Source organism: Euphorbia lathyris, chromosome 6 (genome assembly GCF_963576675.1).
Source record: "Euphorbia lathyris chromosome 6, ddEupLath1.1, whole genome shotgun sequence".
In the NCBI taxonomy this organism is placed as follows: domain Eukaryota; kingdom Viridiplantae; phylum Streptophyta; class Magnoliopsida; order Malpighiales; family Euphorbiaceae; genus Euphorbia; species Euphorbia lathyris.
The window spans coordinates 7,745,141-7,763,739 of NC_088915.1; the positions used below are offsets into that span (position 1 = coordinate 7,745,141).

General features: G+C 32.2%; 1 protein-coding gene across 1 annotated transcript; it reads right to left on the minus strand.

The window, feature by feature from the left end:
* Positions 1 to 2,709: 2,709 nt before the first annotated feature.
* On the minus strand, positions 2,710 to 16,765 carry LOC136232404 (non-specific phospholipase C2). The gene is made up of 5 exons (XM_066021546.1): positions 16,184 to 16,765; positions 10,313 to 10,700; positions 8,762 to 8,981; positions 4,713 to 4,892; positions 2,710 to 3,116 (listed from the first exon to the last, which is right to left on the minus strand). Exons 1-5 carry the CDS (start codon positions 16,654 to 16,656, stop codon positions 2,815 to 2,817), a joined length of 1,563 nt encoding a protein of 520 aa, XP_065877618.1. The 5' UTR covers positions 16,657 to 16,765; the 3' UTR covers positions 2,710 to 2,814.
* Between the last annotated feature and the right edge of the window lie 1,834 nt (positions 16,766 to 18,599).

Genomic DNA, 18,599 nt, shown 5'->3' on the forward strand with positions numbered 1-18,599 from the left:
TACCTTAGTTCAATCTGTCAATTGTGCGGCTCCCAACCATATCATGCAAGCTTGTAAATTGCCCGAGCCGGTTCTTAATGACCTGGACAAGATTAATCGTCGCTTCCTTTGGGGAGAGTCTGGAGAAGGTAGGAAGATCCACCTGGTTTCCTGGAAGGAGGTGTGCCAGCCTAAGACTATGGGTGGTCTCGGTATTAGACAGGCTAAGGATAATAATAAAGTCTTATTGATGAAGCTCTTATGGCGTATGTGGCAGTCCCCCTCTTCTCTTTGGGTGCGATTGCTCTGTGGTAAATACAGAAAGGATAAGATTTTTGGAGGTCCAAAAGATAGAGTAGCTAATTGCTCGTTTACTTGGAAAGGTCTTAGCGCTGTCTTTGCCGAGTTCTGCTCAGGCGTTGGTCTGGATGTGGGGAATGGTAAATCCATTAGCTTTTGGTTTGACTCCTGGATTGGGGATAGACCTCTTATGGAAGTCTGTTGCTCCCCCCCCCCCCCCCCCCCCCCCCCCCCCTCCCAGTATCCATAATTGGAGGATTGCTGACGTGGTTGACGCTGATGGGGACTGGAGGTGGCCTATGTTTGAGTCCTTCTTTAGCCTGGATATTCTCCTTAAAATCAGGGGAGTCAAGGTAAGCACTCAAGAGGAAGACATGGATAAGCATTGTTGGGCTCTTTCCAATAATGGTATTTATTCATGTAAGTCTGCTTTTGAAGCCTTCTCCTGTAATGGGTCTGTTCATCCCTCCATTTCTTGGAAATCCATTTGGGCCATGAAGATCCCTTACAGAATTAGGAGCTTCATTTGGTTGGGAGTAAAGGACAGATTGCTGACCAACGCTGATAGACACAGAAGGCATCTTGCGGTCTCAGGTGCTTGTAGTAGGTGTACTGGCCATATTGAGTCCCTTTGCCATGCTCTTAGGGATTGTTCTAAAAGTATTGAGGTTTGGAAGAAAGTTCTCCCTCCTCACATTCTTCCGTCCTTCCTTGCCCATCCCGAGACTGATTGGTTCCACTCTGGGGTGAGTGGGAAGCTTCTGGCCAATTTGGAGCATGGAGATATTATCTTTGCTATTATTTGCCACCAAATCTGGAAGTGGAGGAATGAGGAAATCTTTGATGGAAGAGAGATGTATGTTCATAACTTATCTGAGTTTTTTCTCGAGAAAGCTCTCTTCAGTTATCGATAGTTTTAAAGGGGATTCCCTGGCTAGTGCTACTCAGAAAAAAGAGGTGCATCTTGTCGGTTGGGTTAGGCCTAAGGAAGGGGTGGTTAAGCTTAATACAGATGGTTCCTGTCTTATAAGTGGGAGAATTGCGGCTGGAGGGGGAGCCTGGCTGTCTGGTTTCTCTCATAACCTAGGGATGGGCTCGTCCTTTTCGGCGGAGCTGTGGGGTATCCTCTCTGGTATCAAGCTTGCCAAGAGTCTGGGTGTCAAGAGGCTCTCGGTGGAGTCTGATAATAAGGAGGCCATTGATATGATCTCCGATAATCATGCTATTTGTTTTAATAGCCAAAACCTCATTAAAGTCATTAGGAGACTTGTATCCGTCTTTGAGTCTGTTGATTTCAGACATATATACAGAGAGCAAAACCGTATTGCCGACCGCCTGGCTGCTGCTGGTCATGAGAGGATGCTGGGAGTTACCATTCTTTCTAGTCCTCCTTCTTTTCTTTCTTCCCTTCTTCTAGGGTCGGGATCAGCTTTCCTAGGCTGATCCCAGGTTAAGTTGTGCTTGTTTGTTTTTTTTTCCTTTCTTTGTTTACCAAAAAAAAATAAATAAATAAAAATATATAAAAATTGAATCTTATTGAGTTTATGGTTATTCGGTTGGTAACCCAACCGAAAATTTTCGGTTTGATAATATTTGGTTACCAATCTTATTCAGTTTGATTATGAAAATAGCACAAACTTTGGTTCGGTTAACCGACAGTACAGTTTGGTTAGTAATCGAACCGAACCGATGCTCACCCCTAGTCGATGGGGGTGGAGAATCCCTACCACTTTTGTATCTCTAGTTTTAAGCGTTTGATTAGCAAACTACTTTTCCAATATTAAACATTAAACCGTAACAACAAACAACATATAAACCAAGTAACCATAATTCTCATTAAAAATCAAATCTCAAGCCAGCCTATATAAGCACACCTAAACAAATATACATAATTTTTAATTATAAACAAATAAATTTATACTTAAAAGTAAATATTTATCTATAAATATATAAATTCCTAATTAATATTAATAAGGCAGATCGAGCTGGGCCGACCCATACTATTTTCATCGGTTACAAATCTGCCCAAAAAATAGACGGCTTTTAACGGACCTGGACCGGAATGGACCTAAGATCAACTTTTATTGTCCAAACTCAGCACAGGCCTAGACGGGACGGGCAGGTACCTGGGCCGTTGATAGATCTACATATAATTAGTGTAAAAAGAAACCTCATTAACACCATTGTATAATTATTATTTCTTTACTTACCGGGGATTAACGGGCGAGAGTACATTCATCCCTGTCCCATCCTCATCCCTGTCCCATGGAGATTCTTATCAGGGATTCTCTGTCCTCGTCGACGGGAATAGGGCCGCTACATTTACATCTCTAGTTTTAAGCGTTTGATTTGGGAACTACTGTTTGACTTTTATACATGAAAATGGAATCCCTACTTTTCCAATAGTAAACCGTAACAGCAGACAACAGGTAAACCAAGCGGACCCTAATTCTCATTAACACCCACAACGCGGGATATAATTATTATTTCTTTACTTATATGAATATTGTATAACATAAATGTTAAGTTCTATTTCTAGGGATTTGATTTAGATGATCTAGTAGTAAGAGATGGTTTCATTTGAACAATTTGGTCTCCATCAACTCCCATTTTGTGAGCATAAACTCCAGCTTCAAAGAAACGTTTCAAAGCATCTTCCATGTACTCTTTCCCTTCTTTAACTGTCATTTCTTTCCCTATATTTTTAGGGTAACTTGTCAATATGCTATCCCCTTTTAACACTGCTGCTAGCTGCATCAATTCCTGCTGGAATTCACTCATCTTTGCCTCCTCTTTTGCCTCTCCTTTTCGGATCCGAGTCGGAGTCGGTAGTTGCACTGTAAATATCAGACAATTTCGTCGTGTTATGTTAGATATATGTTTATATGGCTTTAAATAACATATGTAAATCGTGTTTTTGTGTCGGAAATTCGCTCATATGAAAAAATTGTGCATTGTCTTTACGGATATCAAGATAGAAATGATAACACGGTTTATAGAAACAACTTTACTGAAACGACCCGTTTGACACTATTATTACTTTTATTGCATTTACATCATTTATAATCATGTGGAATGTATCATGTATGAGTTATATATAATATAAACGCTAGAAAAATTATAATTGAGTCATCATGTTGTGTTGGTCAGGTAGTCCGCAGTGGCAATACAGAACTGCTCGGCTGGGGGGTGGGGGGGGGGGGGGATTTGACACAAAGCAGACCGCGCCAATTTTACACCAAGTGAAAAAAATTAAAAAAAAAGGGAAAATTACACAGAAATTCATCTTTCAAAAACTATTTACAACTATGTCAAATCATAATTTTGGATTATGTCAAACTAGTAAAATCAGTACTTTTAATATATTTTAATGATTAAAATTTATAAATTAGAAGTCCAGAATATATTTTCTACGGTTTATGATTTATGAATTGGAGTCTAGATTTTTTAAATTATGGTATAAAATCATAATATATAGAGAATGATGACATTAAGTATTAAGTTTGGTAATATGACTTAGTTGTAATTTTGTACTTAATTATGATATTCATGTATTTGACCCAAAAAAGAATCAACGATATAAAAAGTAGTAGCTACCAATAATTTCAGGATGACCCTAAGTTTAGGCCCATTCTACGCCAATTACAATACAATTGAGGCAGTACAGTGTTCGGTTGCGTCACAGGGGGGCGGAACCACACCTGGTCAGGGTGGTTCCGGCGGCCGGAGGGGCCAGGCCCCCCAGTCTCTATCACTGGTTGTCCGTATAAATTGTGTTTTCGTGTTAGAAATTGCTATTCATATTAGCACAAGATTTTTTTTAAAAAATTGGCATTGCCTTTACAGCTGTTAATTTATTATAGGATAACACGGTTTACAAAAACAACTGGTTTGAGATGATCCGTTTAACACGATTATCATTTTTATTGCGTTTGATAAGATCACGACATATGACAACTCATTTTTACATTCCTAATTGCCTTACCATTTTCAAGGAAAAAACAACCAGAAAGCTAACATGACAAGTCAGCTTAAATCGTACTTTTTAGTTCATCACCACGTAAGATTTCTCGTCAACATCTCAACTATGTGTCAACCACGTAGCAGTACAAAAATAAATAAAAAATACGTTAGTGATCACCGGCGCACAAATACAATATTTCAGTGATTGTCGCCTTTAATTTTTCGTAATGACACGTGGCACAAATGTTAATGAACAATTTGACGCGGTAATGAGCTGACAAATATGACTTTCGGTTGATTCGATATACGCTTTTCGGTTAACTTTTACCTTAAATTTAACCATAGTAATTTTATTTACACCGAACTTAGACACAAAATTGACTTTAGTAACTATTGGCGCCCAAACACAAAACTTTAGTGATCGTCGATGCATTTGATTTGTTAAGATGACAGTAATTGAGAGTACTAACCCGGGCAATCAGTTCGAGGCTGGGTGCGGCTGAGGACAATGCTTTCAAAAGTACCAGCCCATTCATCTCTCTTAGTTAGAAAAGGAGATGTAAGGTTGAAAATCTTCTTCACCGTTGCTGGAATTGATGAATGCTCGTATTCTGAGGTCGGAAAAGGCGATCCCTTCGGTCCATGAACAACTGTCACCATAGTGATTGATTACGTCATAAAAGATGAACATATTCGGTATTACGCTTAGTTGCCATATAATATTTTTTATTTCAAGTCAACATTCTAATGAAATTTTTCATACAAATTAATCCGAATGATTTTATTGAAATCAAATATAATTATCTAAAAAGAAATAAATTTATAACCTCTAAACTTTAAAATCGAACATTATAATTTCTCAATTTTGCACTTTACTAACATAATAGCTCTTTTTCCGTTGACAAGTCAAAATGACCAATGACAATCCCAAAATAGAAAAGTCAAAAATTATGGTTGTTAACAACCACATTTCTAGCGGAACCAACATTTTCAATTTTTCAATCATTATTTTCTGAGTTTTCTCTCTCTAAACAACCTCTTTCTCTCTCATAACAAACAACACTCAAATAATGCAGTGGTGAAGCTCTTAGCCTAGTGGTTGAGAGCTTACCTATGACTAGGGAGGTCATGGGTTCGAATCACATCCGGATCTGGTGGGGATTTTTTCTTCTTCTTCAATATAAGCGCATTGTACGCAAATTTTTTAAATAAAAAAAACACTCAAATAACGTTAACATCAGAAAGTTCAAAAATTAAAGTTGTTTAGTGAACATGCGTGTAAAGTTTTAAAATTCAGCTGCCATAATGGAAATAAGAACAAAGTTTAGTGAACATGCGTGTAATTTACCCATAAATTATAACAAGGAATAAAGATAAAAAAATAATACTACACTGGTTGTACAGTTCAATTTTTAAAAGGCTAACATAATAATAATAATAATAATTAAAAGGCTTAATACCTCTATTACCCTTTTTGAACTTATCTCATTTTATCACTTTATCTCCTTTTATTTAGTGGTCAATCTATTAGCCGCCAACTTAATAAATGTAACATTTCGTGCTTTTTTATGTGCCAACATGATATTGATTAGTCTTCTCAACTCATCTTATGCATCTTATTAGCCCACTTAACTCATCAAATGTAACACTTCATATCCTTTAGGTTTTTATATCTATTTCAAAACGGGAAATGATTCACATCAAGATACATAGGAGCTGTCCTAGAATAGATGTAAAAAGTGTATTGAGAGATGTACTCAATGTTATATAGCCACAAAGGGGCCAAATTTATAACAATTTTTTAGTTGAGAGGGCTAATAGATTAGCCACTAAATAGAAAAGGCTAAATGACAAAATAATACAAATTCAGTGATCGACCAAGGTATTAAGCCTAATTAAAATAATAAGATGTGAGAAACTTTGAAGACTAGAAGTTATTGTGGTTCTATAATTGTCTAACATTAGTCATTGGAGTATCTACAAGAGAGTAATTTGTTTGACTTTTAAGTTAAAATTTAAAGAGTAAGAGTTTAAAATCAGCTCCAACAACCTTCCAGTGGCTGCTCAATTTAATAAGAGCATCTCCAATAGAGGGTGCTCAAAAGAGTGTCAACTATGTGACATTGGTTTTGGCAACTTTTAAAAGGTGCCTACTATTGGAATAATGATGGGTGCTAAAAAAGTTGCTAAAAGGTTGCCAATCATAAAAATATTTATAGTTAACAATTGGTTAACAATATTTATAATTAAAATAAATTGGTTAACAAAATTATGCAATTATACCCCTAATATTGGCGCCCAAAAAAGCAATTTTATGGTTTTTTTTTACATTTTCCCTTTTATAATTTCATCGTTGATTAATTTAAAACATGTCCATTTTAGACATTTTAAATTCGAACAGCAACAGTTCAATATAATTTTACCAAACACTAATAATTAAACCGCTAATAATAAACAACTAACAGCTTACTGCAACTGCAACAGTTAACAACAACAGTTATTAGCTAACAGCTGAACCAAACAGGTCCTAAGAGTATTTTTTTTAGATTAGTCACTCCTTAAATCACTAAAAAAATCCATTGTTATATTACTTTTTGGAGAATGATCTATAAAAATCTGTTGGAGGAAATGCTCCAATGTAAAAGCATAATTAGCTATATTTGATAAAAAAAAAAAAAGTTTGTGTCCTAAAAGCGAAGGACTCTAACAACATCCTAACAAATTCCCCATTTTCATTTAAATCTTTCACATTAAAACACTATTGTTTTGTTAGTTGAGGAAAGAAATAAGTAAAAGACTAAAAAAAGGTGTCCTTTTTCTTGGCTAGTATTTAATGGTTAACCTATTATTTGGACAAAAGATTTCACATTCAATTTTGAAAAATGAAGATAAGAAAACAAAAGGGTTTCATAAAGTTCCTTTCTTTTTAGAAAATAAGCAATGTCAAATGTCAACATTTATTGAAGTAGCAAGTTGTCAAATATCATATAGAAGCAATTATGTGAGAATTAATGTGACATATGGCCTGCCATTTCTCAATCATTTCTATTTACTATTATTCTATACACAAAGTCTACCCCCCAAGTTCATGAATTCACATTCTAACCTTTGAAAAATGGCTTCAAACATTAAAAGCTACTTGAACTTGTCCTATAAAACCAATTAACTTTCTAAACTTATAAAAATGTATTCATGTCCTGAATTTACTTAAAATGATAGGATTAAACTTTTTTAAATCTATATCACGTTATGTAAATTCAAAAGATTACTTTAAATAGTTTAAGAGTCAATCAACCTTTTGAAGTTAAAGAAGACCTTTGAAAAATTACTCCATTGTGGATAAAATTTAAATTTAAACTTGTCTTATCGTTTTTTAGGAAATGTCCCTATCCTTTTTTGGTAAATGCAGATTTTTCTTAACTTACCAAATAGTAAGTTTTACTTTTAGTGTTTCTAAGCAAGAACACTTTTATCCATATCCAATTAAAAGTTTGAACAAGCTGGTTTAACTATTATTTGATTGATATATTTATAACTGTATTAATAATACAAAACGATTTAGATGTTTTGATAGTTTTTTGTGATTAATTTATACGTGATAAATTTTATTGTTAACATTTTGGCAAGTTGATTATAAAGTATTAATAACCCAGTAAACATTTTAAACATAATTGATTATCCCTGGTTTAAATTCTTTATTAAATAAAAATAGAACTTTTTTTACAGGGTTGTAAGAATGGATGAAGTCCTAATAAATACTTAACAATTAAAAATATCAAAGAAATAATAATAAAAATAAATAATTTATTACTTTCCACCTTTTTATGTAACCTACAACGTAACACACTGTTTACTTTCCTTATTTTGAAAAACACATTATAAATATATTTTTTTGTCACTGTTAACCTTTTGGTCATTTTATCTATTCTTTTAGATTTTTAACCAAATATATCTTAGCTTTCAGGACAACTATAATATGATACAAAATGACTATGTTACTTCATTGTTTTCTATCAGCCTGTTTATACCGAATAGAACAAAAACTAGATAGAATGACCAAAATATCACTCCCTCCATTCCAAAATATAAGTCATTTTAGGTTATTTCACACAAATTAAGAAATACAATTAATATAGAATTCAATTAATGAATTTACATTGGTTAACTAAAATAAAATTCTCTTTCATGTAATAGTTGGTCAATAAGTTTTGTAATTTTGAAAAATACATGGACCAAGACAAAAAATTTAATGCTTGAACCGGAAAACTATACTAAAAGTTCTTGAAAAACTAGAGACTTATATTTTGAAAAAAAAAAACTCAATTACTAGAATGATTTATAAAAAGAACTGGAGGGAGTAACAAAGAAAAAAAAGATAAAAATCTCCTAACGTGTTTTTCAAAATATGAAAACTAAACAAAGGACTAATAAATTAATTATCCTAAAAAAGTATTGGGCAAATAAAAGAAAATTAGAAAAAGAAGAGGCCAAGATTGAACAGGAGATAGGTAGAACTAACCTGTGCCCTTGTTAATCCAAGGAGAGACGACAATAGTGGGAACCCTAACCCCCAATCTATCAAACTTGAATAAGAATGGCTCTGGTCCCACTATTCCATCTGGGCTAGGGACCCCACTTACTGGTGTTGCCACGTGGTCATAGAATCCTCCATGCTCATCATATGTTATCACCAGTAGAGTTTCATTCCACTGTGGGCTACTCCTTAGAGTCTCGTACACCTGCATTTACCATTTCCTTTACATTGTGATGTTATGATAAATTTAGATTATAACTGGTCAAAAATTCAATGTTTGGCCCCTAAACTGTGTCTACTGATGCAATTCCACAATACAGATTTTAAAAATCATATATATGATACGTGATAATATTTTAACATGTCGCATGTCTTTTTTTTTTTCTTAGGAACAAATATATTGTATGTTTTAAATTTTATTTGTCACAGACTTTTTTATGTCAAAATAATTAATTATATAAAAATATTATCACGTTTGTTAATTTTTATCTGAATTGTGTAAAATTTCACCAATAAAAATAGGTCGGGAGTCAAATATAACCAAATAATAGATCAGATCAGATGTCAATTAACAAAATTATCAACGGTTAAATAGTGATTTAAGCTTTTTTTTTTTAAGGTTTGAAGTATTATTTGACTTGTTAACTATATGATTTAGTAATATTTTACATTTTATAAATGTGAAACCAATTTAGATGTAACAATCAACGATAAATGTTAACTGCGAAATTGAGCTTTTAATTATTCATAGTGAAACCGAAAATTACAAAACAAGTGGCAAAATAAATATATTCGTGTGTAAATTACTACACAGAATTTATTTGCCATATGTTTTGTAATTTTTGGTTCACCGAGTCCGTCAAAAGCTCAATTTCACTCCATGTTATAATTCTGTCCAAATTGATTCACATTTTATTGATACAATTGATATTTTAGAATATAAATGTTACCAAATTATAAATGCAAACAGTAATATTTTTTATTCCCATTTTATTGATAAAATTTTGATATTTTAGGTGATAAATGTTACCAAATTATCGATGCAGACACTAATAATATTTTTGACTGGTGATGGGCAAAATAATGCTTTAAGCATTTTTTATAGTGAAAATTACAATGTTATCTTTGTGTTTGACCAATTTATAAATATCATTATTATTATTTGTATGGTTTGACCAATTTGTAAAAAAATTTTATCATAGTTTAAAAATTTTACAAACAAAGATTTCAGTGTTTTGTGATTAGTTAATTTCTAAAGTAACACATTGTAATTTGAGTAATTTACAAAGTTTGACTTTTTAATTATTCCAAATCGTTCCATTTTGAGTAAATAGTAACAATAATGTTTTTTATAAAATGATTGGGTTTGTAAACTGCATAAAACAAAACACAGAACTACTGTTTACAAATTTTTAAATCACATAACTGTTTTTGGAAATCGGTCAAACCACAATTTTTTTATTATTATTATTTTTTACTTTTATCTTTTTTTATATATTGAAAGAGTGGATGAGTAAAGTGAGAGAAGGGAAAGACCTCTTTGACAAACATTTGGCCTTGGTAAACATCATGAGATGGATGGTCATCATTAGCAGGTTGTAGCTTAGTATCCATGTACCGCTGCTCCACCACAACATACCCCGGAAGCTTCCCTTGCTTTGCATCCTTTTTAAAGCTCAAATCATACGAATGGAATTTTCCAATGTACTTTACCTTCCTCAGATTCCTATAAAATAATGTCGCCGGAATATTCTGATAGTATATTCCCCACGATATTCCGGCCTCGTCCAGATTCTCAAAGATAGTCCTTTGAGGGTAACCTTTTATTAGCAATGCCGGAATGTTGCTGGTGGCTCCGGCCGATGTTCCTGAATGTACATATAGCCGATTTGGCTGTGTGGATGATGGAACTGATGCAAACCACCTATCATTTTTCAAATTAGAATAAATCTATCATAATAAAATCACCCAATTAGGTTACTAACATACACTAAAATCACCGATAAATAAAATTTTAATTCGATTATTTTATACTTTTACCTCAGATTTGATCAAATATTGTATAATATGTTCGGTTTCTATTATTAATTTGGCTTTAGTTAAAAAAAACTACAATGAAACATATTAATTTTGGTTTGGTTTAGTCAAATTCTTTACATTAAAATTAACTGATAATCATAAAATATTGATTAATAAAACCCAAATAAGTTGGCGACAGATCCAAACAAAATATTAATTGAGGGAGAGATACGGATATTATTACTGCATAAGTTGGGGATCTAAATGTTAATTTTAAGAGATAAGGTGTAAAAGTACTCTTAATATTTATATGCATGTGCAACTTTATTTCTGATGTAGGCAAATTTGATCAATTTCAGATATTATTATAAAACATATATTTTATTCTTTATTCTGTACTAATTGCACAAAAGTTGATTCTAAAAAAAAATTCATATTTTTTGTGATTTAACAATAAAATTGGAGATTGATATTTTAAAATTCAATGAAATATTTGAATTCTTTTGTCCAACTCGTACAATATACAATATTTTTTTTTTAAATTTCACATTTAATCATAGGTTTGTAGTCTGTTGTTAATAAGTGATAAAACGAAGCACATGTGAGATATAGATGACGGTTTATCTAACCTGTGCCTCATGGCACAGGTTTAGCTTTAATTGATTAAAGCATTAATTATGTTTTTACGGTTCTTTTTTGGCCTAAGTATAGGGTAAATTACATCTATGGCAACTGAACTTTATTATTTTTACATTATGACTACTCAACTTCATTTCTTCCTGGTATAATCATTGAATTTTACACTTTTTAACACCAGTGGCCACTTAACGTCTCAAAACGACCATTGAATGCTAAAAAAAAATAAAATAATCCAAAGCCTTAATGATATTCTAAGGAACTTTAATTCTTGAAATTTTTTAAAAAATTCAATTGAGGCCTTATCAAATTTAATTACTTACCACCAAAAAACCAAAATAATTAAAATTTACTTTCTCTCTTCTAACCAAACAACACCTAAATAACCTCAAAACAAAAAATTTCAAGAATTAACGTTCTTTAGAACATCATTAAGACTTTGGATTTTTTTATTTTTAGCCTTCAATGGTTGTTTAGACGTCAAGTGGTCACTGATGTTAAAAAGTGTAAAGTTCAATGGTCATACTGGGAAGAAATGAAGTTGAATAATTATAATATGAAAATAATAAAGTTCAGTGGCCATAGATATAATTTACCCTATACTAAGGCCAAAAAAAATTAATGCTTTAATCATTAAAGCTAAACCTGTGCCATGAGGCACAGGTTAGATAAACCGATTTTACTAAACAGATTTTACTAAACAGTTAAAATAAAATATTAATATAGAATTTAATGAAGTTTCGCTATCAGCCCCTTGAAAATAGAAAACCATGTACGAAAAAGCAAGTCATTTTGCGGCTACAATTAAAAAATAAATAAATAATCTTAAACAAACTCTGGTGTGTGGGAACATAACATTAAATTATTTTGTAGAAAGCAGTTCTTCTTTGATCTGGAAAAAAAACCTTCTCTGCAAAAACCGCCCGCACTCTTTCTTCCTTCTTCTCTTTTCTTAGTGTTTTCTATCAAAATCTTTAAGTCTTCTTCTCTTTTTTTTGGATCTACCTTGAGGAGGAAGAAGGAAGTTTCTTTTTCCTCCTCCTATCGGGTTAGGTTTACTATTTTATCTTATTTTTTTAATCTGTGTTTATATATTTTATTAGATCTTTTTATCCGTTTGAATTGTATCCACTCTCTATTATTCTGCTATTTATACCTTTTTCGGATTCAGCAAGAGCGGAAACGATTTATTTTTTACGTGGATCAATATATCTACGCGGTTGCAATAAAAGAAAAGACTCAGATCCGAATTTTTAGAAGGGCCTAAATGATAAAGATTCGATTGCAGTTGCATTTTTGCGGATTAGAATTTCAATAAAGTATATGTTTTATTGTTTTTCCGTGTGTTTTGCTCTTTGTAGTCGTTTTCGTCCCATTGTGGATTTTGTAAGTTTTTTACGTTTTTTGTTTCTTGTTGTTGTACTTATTCTTTCTATATTTAATGAAGATGTAGGCATTTTCATCAAAAAAAAAAAAAAAAAAACATTAAATTATTTTAAATGGCACAAAACATTAGTAATTCATAACACCAAGTCATATAAAAAAAGAAAATAATAATAATAATAATAATAATCAGGGGTGGATACTGGGACCCGGGGGCCGGCCCCTCCGGCCGCCAAAACCACCACAAGCACGAGTGGTTTCGACCCCTGTCTCCATAAAATTTGAAGGTGTGGTAGTTCCTGCCACCATATTTTTAAAAAATTTAGACCGGATACTGAATTAACACCTAAAAAATTGGCACATGTATTTCTAAATCCAAAATTCCTTTTTTTTTTTTTTTTTTTTTGCCTATTAGGCAATCTATAAATCCAAAATTCTAATTTTTTTAGTTTGTTAGGCCCACTTTAAATCTAAATTTCTAATTTCTTTTTGCCTGTTAGGCCCGTTTTAAATCTTTGTTTACCTATTAGACCCTTCTTAAAAATCTAAATTTCTAATTTTTTTTTTTTTGACATATTAGACCTCCTTAAATCCGATTTTTTTATCACAATTTTTTTACATGTTAAGAATCCTAAACACAATATAACTTAATTTTAAGAAGTTTTACATTGATATTTAAAAATTAGTTATTGACCACTCAAATTATAACACGATATATACATAAAAAAATTAAATAAATTCGATCTAGCAAAATAAAAAAAATTACACATCACGTGTAAAATCAGCCTCCAACCGAACAATTATGTATTGGTTACTAATAATAATACATTTTTAGCTAAATAATCTAAAAATACTATGGGTGACCAATGGATTTGGTTACTGAAATAGTCTAAACCTCTTGAGTCTAAAATTGTTTGAAGTAATTTATTCTTTTTAACTTATTTAAAGTAATTTATTCTTTTAAACTTCCTTAAATAAGTGTCTTATTCGTCTCATTCGAATTAACTTACAAATGAATTAAAGAAAAAAAATGAGATACTTCCAAAATTTAGAGCCAATGGCCCACAGGAATGCAGACAAAAAAAAAAAAATAGAAAAATCTAGATGCATGGCTCAGAATAGGCGGTCCAATAATTTCATCATCGCTTTAATATTCTCAAAATTAATCAAATAAAATTTAATTTACAAATTAATTTCTGATATTTTTATTAAATTTATAGAAAGCACGAGCATCTCCAATAGAGAGATCTAAAAGGGTGTCAACTGATGTGACATCAGATTTGACAATTTTTAAAGGGTATATATTATAGGAGTGATTGTGAGTGCTAAAAAAAGTTGTCAATTTTTGACAACCTAATTTAATTATTTTTTAATATAAAATATATGATCCCTCTCTTAGAAATAATAAAATCTGAAACCTTTTATTGTTAATATTTCTAATAAAATAATAATTTATAGAATTATAATCGCAACTTTTCAAGCAACCTTTATTTGAGCATTTTTTTTAAGTAAAAGTTGACAAAAATGATGTGGATGAAAGAGACAATAAAATATTATATTTTACGATTATATATTAAGTTTTAACACTTTTTTAGACATCCTCTATTAGAAATGCTTAAGTAGAAATTAATCATGTCGTTATTAGAACAAGTGGATTTAGCATTTATTTAAAAACCAATGCATCTTTATATATATAATTTTTTTTATATAGTTTTTTCAATTTTTCGGTTCAAGATACCTTTTAGGTGGATATTCATTTAATTAACGCTTTTTGTGTACATTAAAACTCTAACTCGAAATTTAGATTAAATGATTTAAAACTCTTAATAATAACACGATAGGTACGTTGAAAAAGATTTTTATGTATACTAGCTATAAAACAACAACAAAGCCTTCGTCTCAAAATGATTCGGGATCGGCTAACATGAACCATTATAGAAATCCGTGAAATCAAGTCGTGTCAGCGACATAAATTCTCTCTCCCACTCTGTCCTATCCACTACCATATTTTCTTCAATTTCCGACAAACTCATATCGTTCTCAATCACGGTCTTCCCCTACCCTTCACTATTATATCCTTTTGCCACTTTTCAGTCGTCCTAACTGGCGCATCAAACGCTCTTCATCTTAAATGGCCAAACCACCTTAATCGGTTTTTTTTCATTTTCTTCTCAATAGATGTAACCCTTACTTTTATCCATATGATTTCATTACTCACCCGATCCTTTCCGTATGACCACACATCCATCTCAACATAGACATTTCTACCACCAACCTCTTATAACAGTGTTCACTAGATAATTTTTTGAAAATTAGTTGAACCTGTATTGTATGGAAACTTTTTTTTACTAGTATTATGTTTTGTGCCTATTTTTTTATGTTTTGATTACTGTTTTTCAGTTAATTTTTTAAAAAATTAACGTTTATGTAGGGTATTGTTATATACCGCACTCAAATTCTCTATCACTGCCCCCATTGGACAATTTTGCCCTTGCCATAAAAATTTTGTCAAAATTGAGAAAAAAAAATTTGAGAGAATTTAAAATTTAGCCTAAACGGATGCGACATACCGTCCGACCCATGGTCGGAACGGATGCGGCATCCGTTCCCGCCATGGGTCGGGCGGTATGCCGCATCCGTTCCCACCATGGTGGGAACGGATGCGGCATCCATTCCCGCCATGGGTCGGGTGGTACGCCGCATCCGTTCCCGCCATGGGTCGGGTGGTATGACGCAGCCGTTTAGACCAAATTTTGAAATATACAAAATCGTAAAATTTTTAGTGATGAAAAATACTAAATCATTGAATTTTTTGTGACGAAAAATTAAAAATTCTCTTATTTTTTGTGACGAAAAATGCAAAATCGTCATGAAAAATATGTATTATTTTCATGAGTTTTTTGATAAAAAAATATAAGTCTTAATATTTCCGACTCGTAATCACCCATTTTCGAGGTTCGGATTGTCACATATCAATTATTTTCATAATTTTAATTATTATTGTTCGGGTTTATGATTTTGAAGAGAAAATGCAAAAAAGATCGAGAGAATTTGAAAAAATTCCACTTTCTTGTTTCAAAAAGTGAGGAGGGCAAATATGTCACAAAATAATAGGTATATAGCAGCTCACTTTATGTATAATAGGTATACCACTAAATAATTTTTTGAAAATTAGTTGAACTCGGGGAAACTCTATTTCACTAGTATTATGTTTTGTGTCGGTTTCTTTTATTACCGTTTTCTTCATTCTTCGATATCCGTATCTTCCCTTTCAGTGCAACATAAATTGAAACTAATTTATTGAAATTCAATAAATTTTGAAATTGAAGTATCTAGAGAAAGAAAAGAAGAAGAAAACAGGGTACGTACCTGTCAAAGACGGCAAACTGAGAAACAAGAGAAGAATAAACCGCAACAGAATCAGGATGAAATCCATTCATAACATCTCTAGACATTTTCGAAGAATTATCCATCGAAAAAGCCTGTTGAGCAAATCCATTCATCGCCGCAGCTTTTCCCAAACTTTCATTCGATCCAAATATCTGCTCTCGTATAGCTTGAAACGAATGCCCTGGATCAGGATCGACATAAACCGATTCATCCTTGAAATACAATTTCTCCGAATTCGGATCGCTCGTGTTCAATCGATTCCACTCCGTTCCATCGACGCCATTGATTTCTGGATTCAATTTCTTCATCCAACCGAGCATGTGATCGAAGGAGCGATTCTCCATTACTAGAACTACTACGGTTTTGATCGGATTTCCATTGGTTTTTTGGGAATCGGAGAAGAGGAGGAAGAGGAAGGAGATTGTGAAAATGGTGAGAGTAGATTGGTTCATCGTGAGTGAGAGGTTTTTTGGGGGTTTGTTTGGGTTCTCTTTTTAGTGATAATATCTATGTTGCTCTGTGTGTGTGTGTGTGTGGCGGTGAGCTTTTTTAATTGAAGACAGTGGAGAAGATGGGACTGATCTTAAATAGTCCGTTTTTGTTGTTATGCTTTTTTTTTTTTTTTTTTTTTTTTTTTTTTTTTTTTTTTTTTTTTTGAGAAATGTTATGCTTCCTTTTTTTATTATTAAATTTATTACATGGTTATTAGGTTGGATTTTACATACACCTTCCATACATACATGACAGTCATGACATAGACCATATATATTAGACAAGACCTCTACTATTTTAATTAGGTTAAAAGCATCACGAGACCCTGATCTTTCATTGTTTGGTCCATTAAGCTTTCGATCTTTCATTTAGATATATTAAGCCCATGATCTTTCATTGTTTGGTGCATTAAGCCCTCGATCTTTCATTGTTTGGTGCATTAAGCCCTCGATCTTTTATTTAGACACATTGAGCTCTTGATCTTTCATATATGGGTGTATTAGGTCATTTTGTAAATTAATTCATATATGGATATATTAAAGGCTTGTTTAGTTCAACTGTTAGCTAGTAGATGTTGTTGTTGATGTTAGCTGTTGTAGTAAGCTGTGTGTTGTTGCTGTTAGTTGTTTGTTATTAATTGTTTAATTATTAGTGTTTAGTAAAATTATACTGAATTGTTACTGTTAGTATATATTTATTTCTAATATGGACATGTTTTAAATTAATCTACAAATAGTGGTGAAACTATTAGCCTAGTGGTTGAGAGCTTACCTATGACTAGTGAGGTCATGGGTCGAATCATATCCGGGTCTGGTGCGGATTTTTCTTTCTTCTTTAATGTAAGCGCATTTTGTGGAAATAAAAATTATAATTTTGTCAATAACAACTAACTACAAACAACTATCCATGAAAAGCTTCAAAATGCTGCGGTGTCCGCCTCAGGATGCACCAAACAATGAAAGATCGGGGGGCTTAATGCACCAAATAATGAAAGATCAGGGGCTCAGTGTGTCTAAATAAAAGATTGAGGGTTTAATACACCAAACAATGAAAGATCAGGGACCTTAGGATGCTTTTTGCCTTTTAATTATTCAAGTGACGTACAAGATCGGATACTTAATATAAGAATTTCATCTACGGAAAAATATTCGAAGCATTTAGTTTTTCATGTCAAATAGAGAATCTATCATATATATATTGTCATATATAATATGGACTCACACATATGATAAGAGCATCTTCAACAGAGGATGTTTGTAATGGTGCTTGATAAGACGAATGGTGCTTAAAAGAGTGTGTCACGTTAGAGTAACCAAGGTTTCTTAGCTTTTTATGACTATGGTGTCATTTTTTAATACCTTTACTTTATTATTTTTTAATATAAAATAATAATTTAGTTATCTATTATTGTTGTATTTTTATAACAATATTTATAATTAAAATAAATTATACATAAAATGATGATGATATGAATAAGAGAGAAAACAAAATAATATATTTTAGGATGATGTGTTAAGTTTTGGCAACTTTTGAAGTTGTTTGCATTGGAGATGTTATAAGAGGTCGCACTATTTTAATTATCAAGTAGGGTCACAATACATGTGTCCAAATGTGAATTGGAAATCTTCTAAATGACATAGGGGTCTTCGAATCCAGTGTTTCATGCTCGAACAAAGCATATTGAGGTTGATTATCATTTTGTTTGTGAATAAGTTCAATATGGATTCCTCGGTGTTCGTTTTATTCCAACTGATGATCAAGTTGCAAATATTCTCATCAAGTTACTAGCTACTGCTCGCTACACTATGCTCTCTTTCATCTTTTTGTTCGTGTTCGCCATCGGCTTGAGGGGGCATTAGAGATAATGTGACATAATCTGCGAACCTCAGAGGTAGCTTTCTTT

What these genes read in the sequence shown, in the direction of transcription:
- LOC136232404 (XM_066021546.1), bottom strand. Translation starts at nt 16,656, where the DNA reads ATGAACCAATCTACTCTCACCATTTTCACAATCTCCTTCCTCTTCCTC. An exon ending in TTGGATTAACAAGGGCACAG is followed by an intron (nt 4,893 to 8,761) that starts GTTAGTTCTACC and finishes CTATGGTGACAG; the next exon opens with TTGTTCATGGACCGAAGGGA. An exon ending in GCCTCGAACTGATTGCCCGG is followed by an intron (nt 3,117 to 4,712) that starts GTTAGTACTCTC and finishes TGATATTTACAG; the next exon opens with TGCAACTACCGACTCCGACT.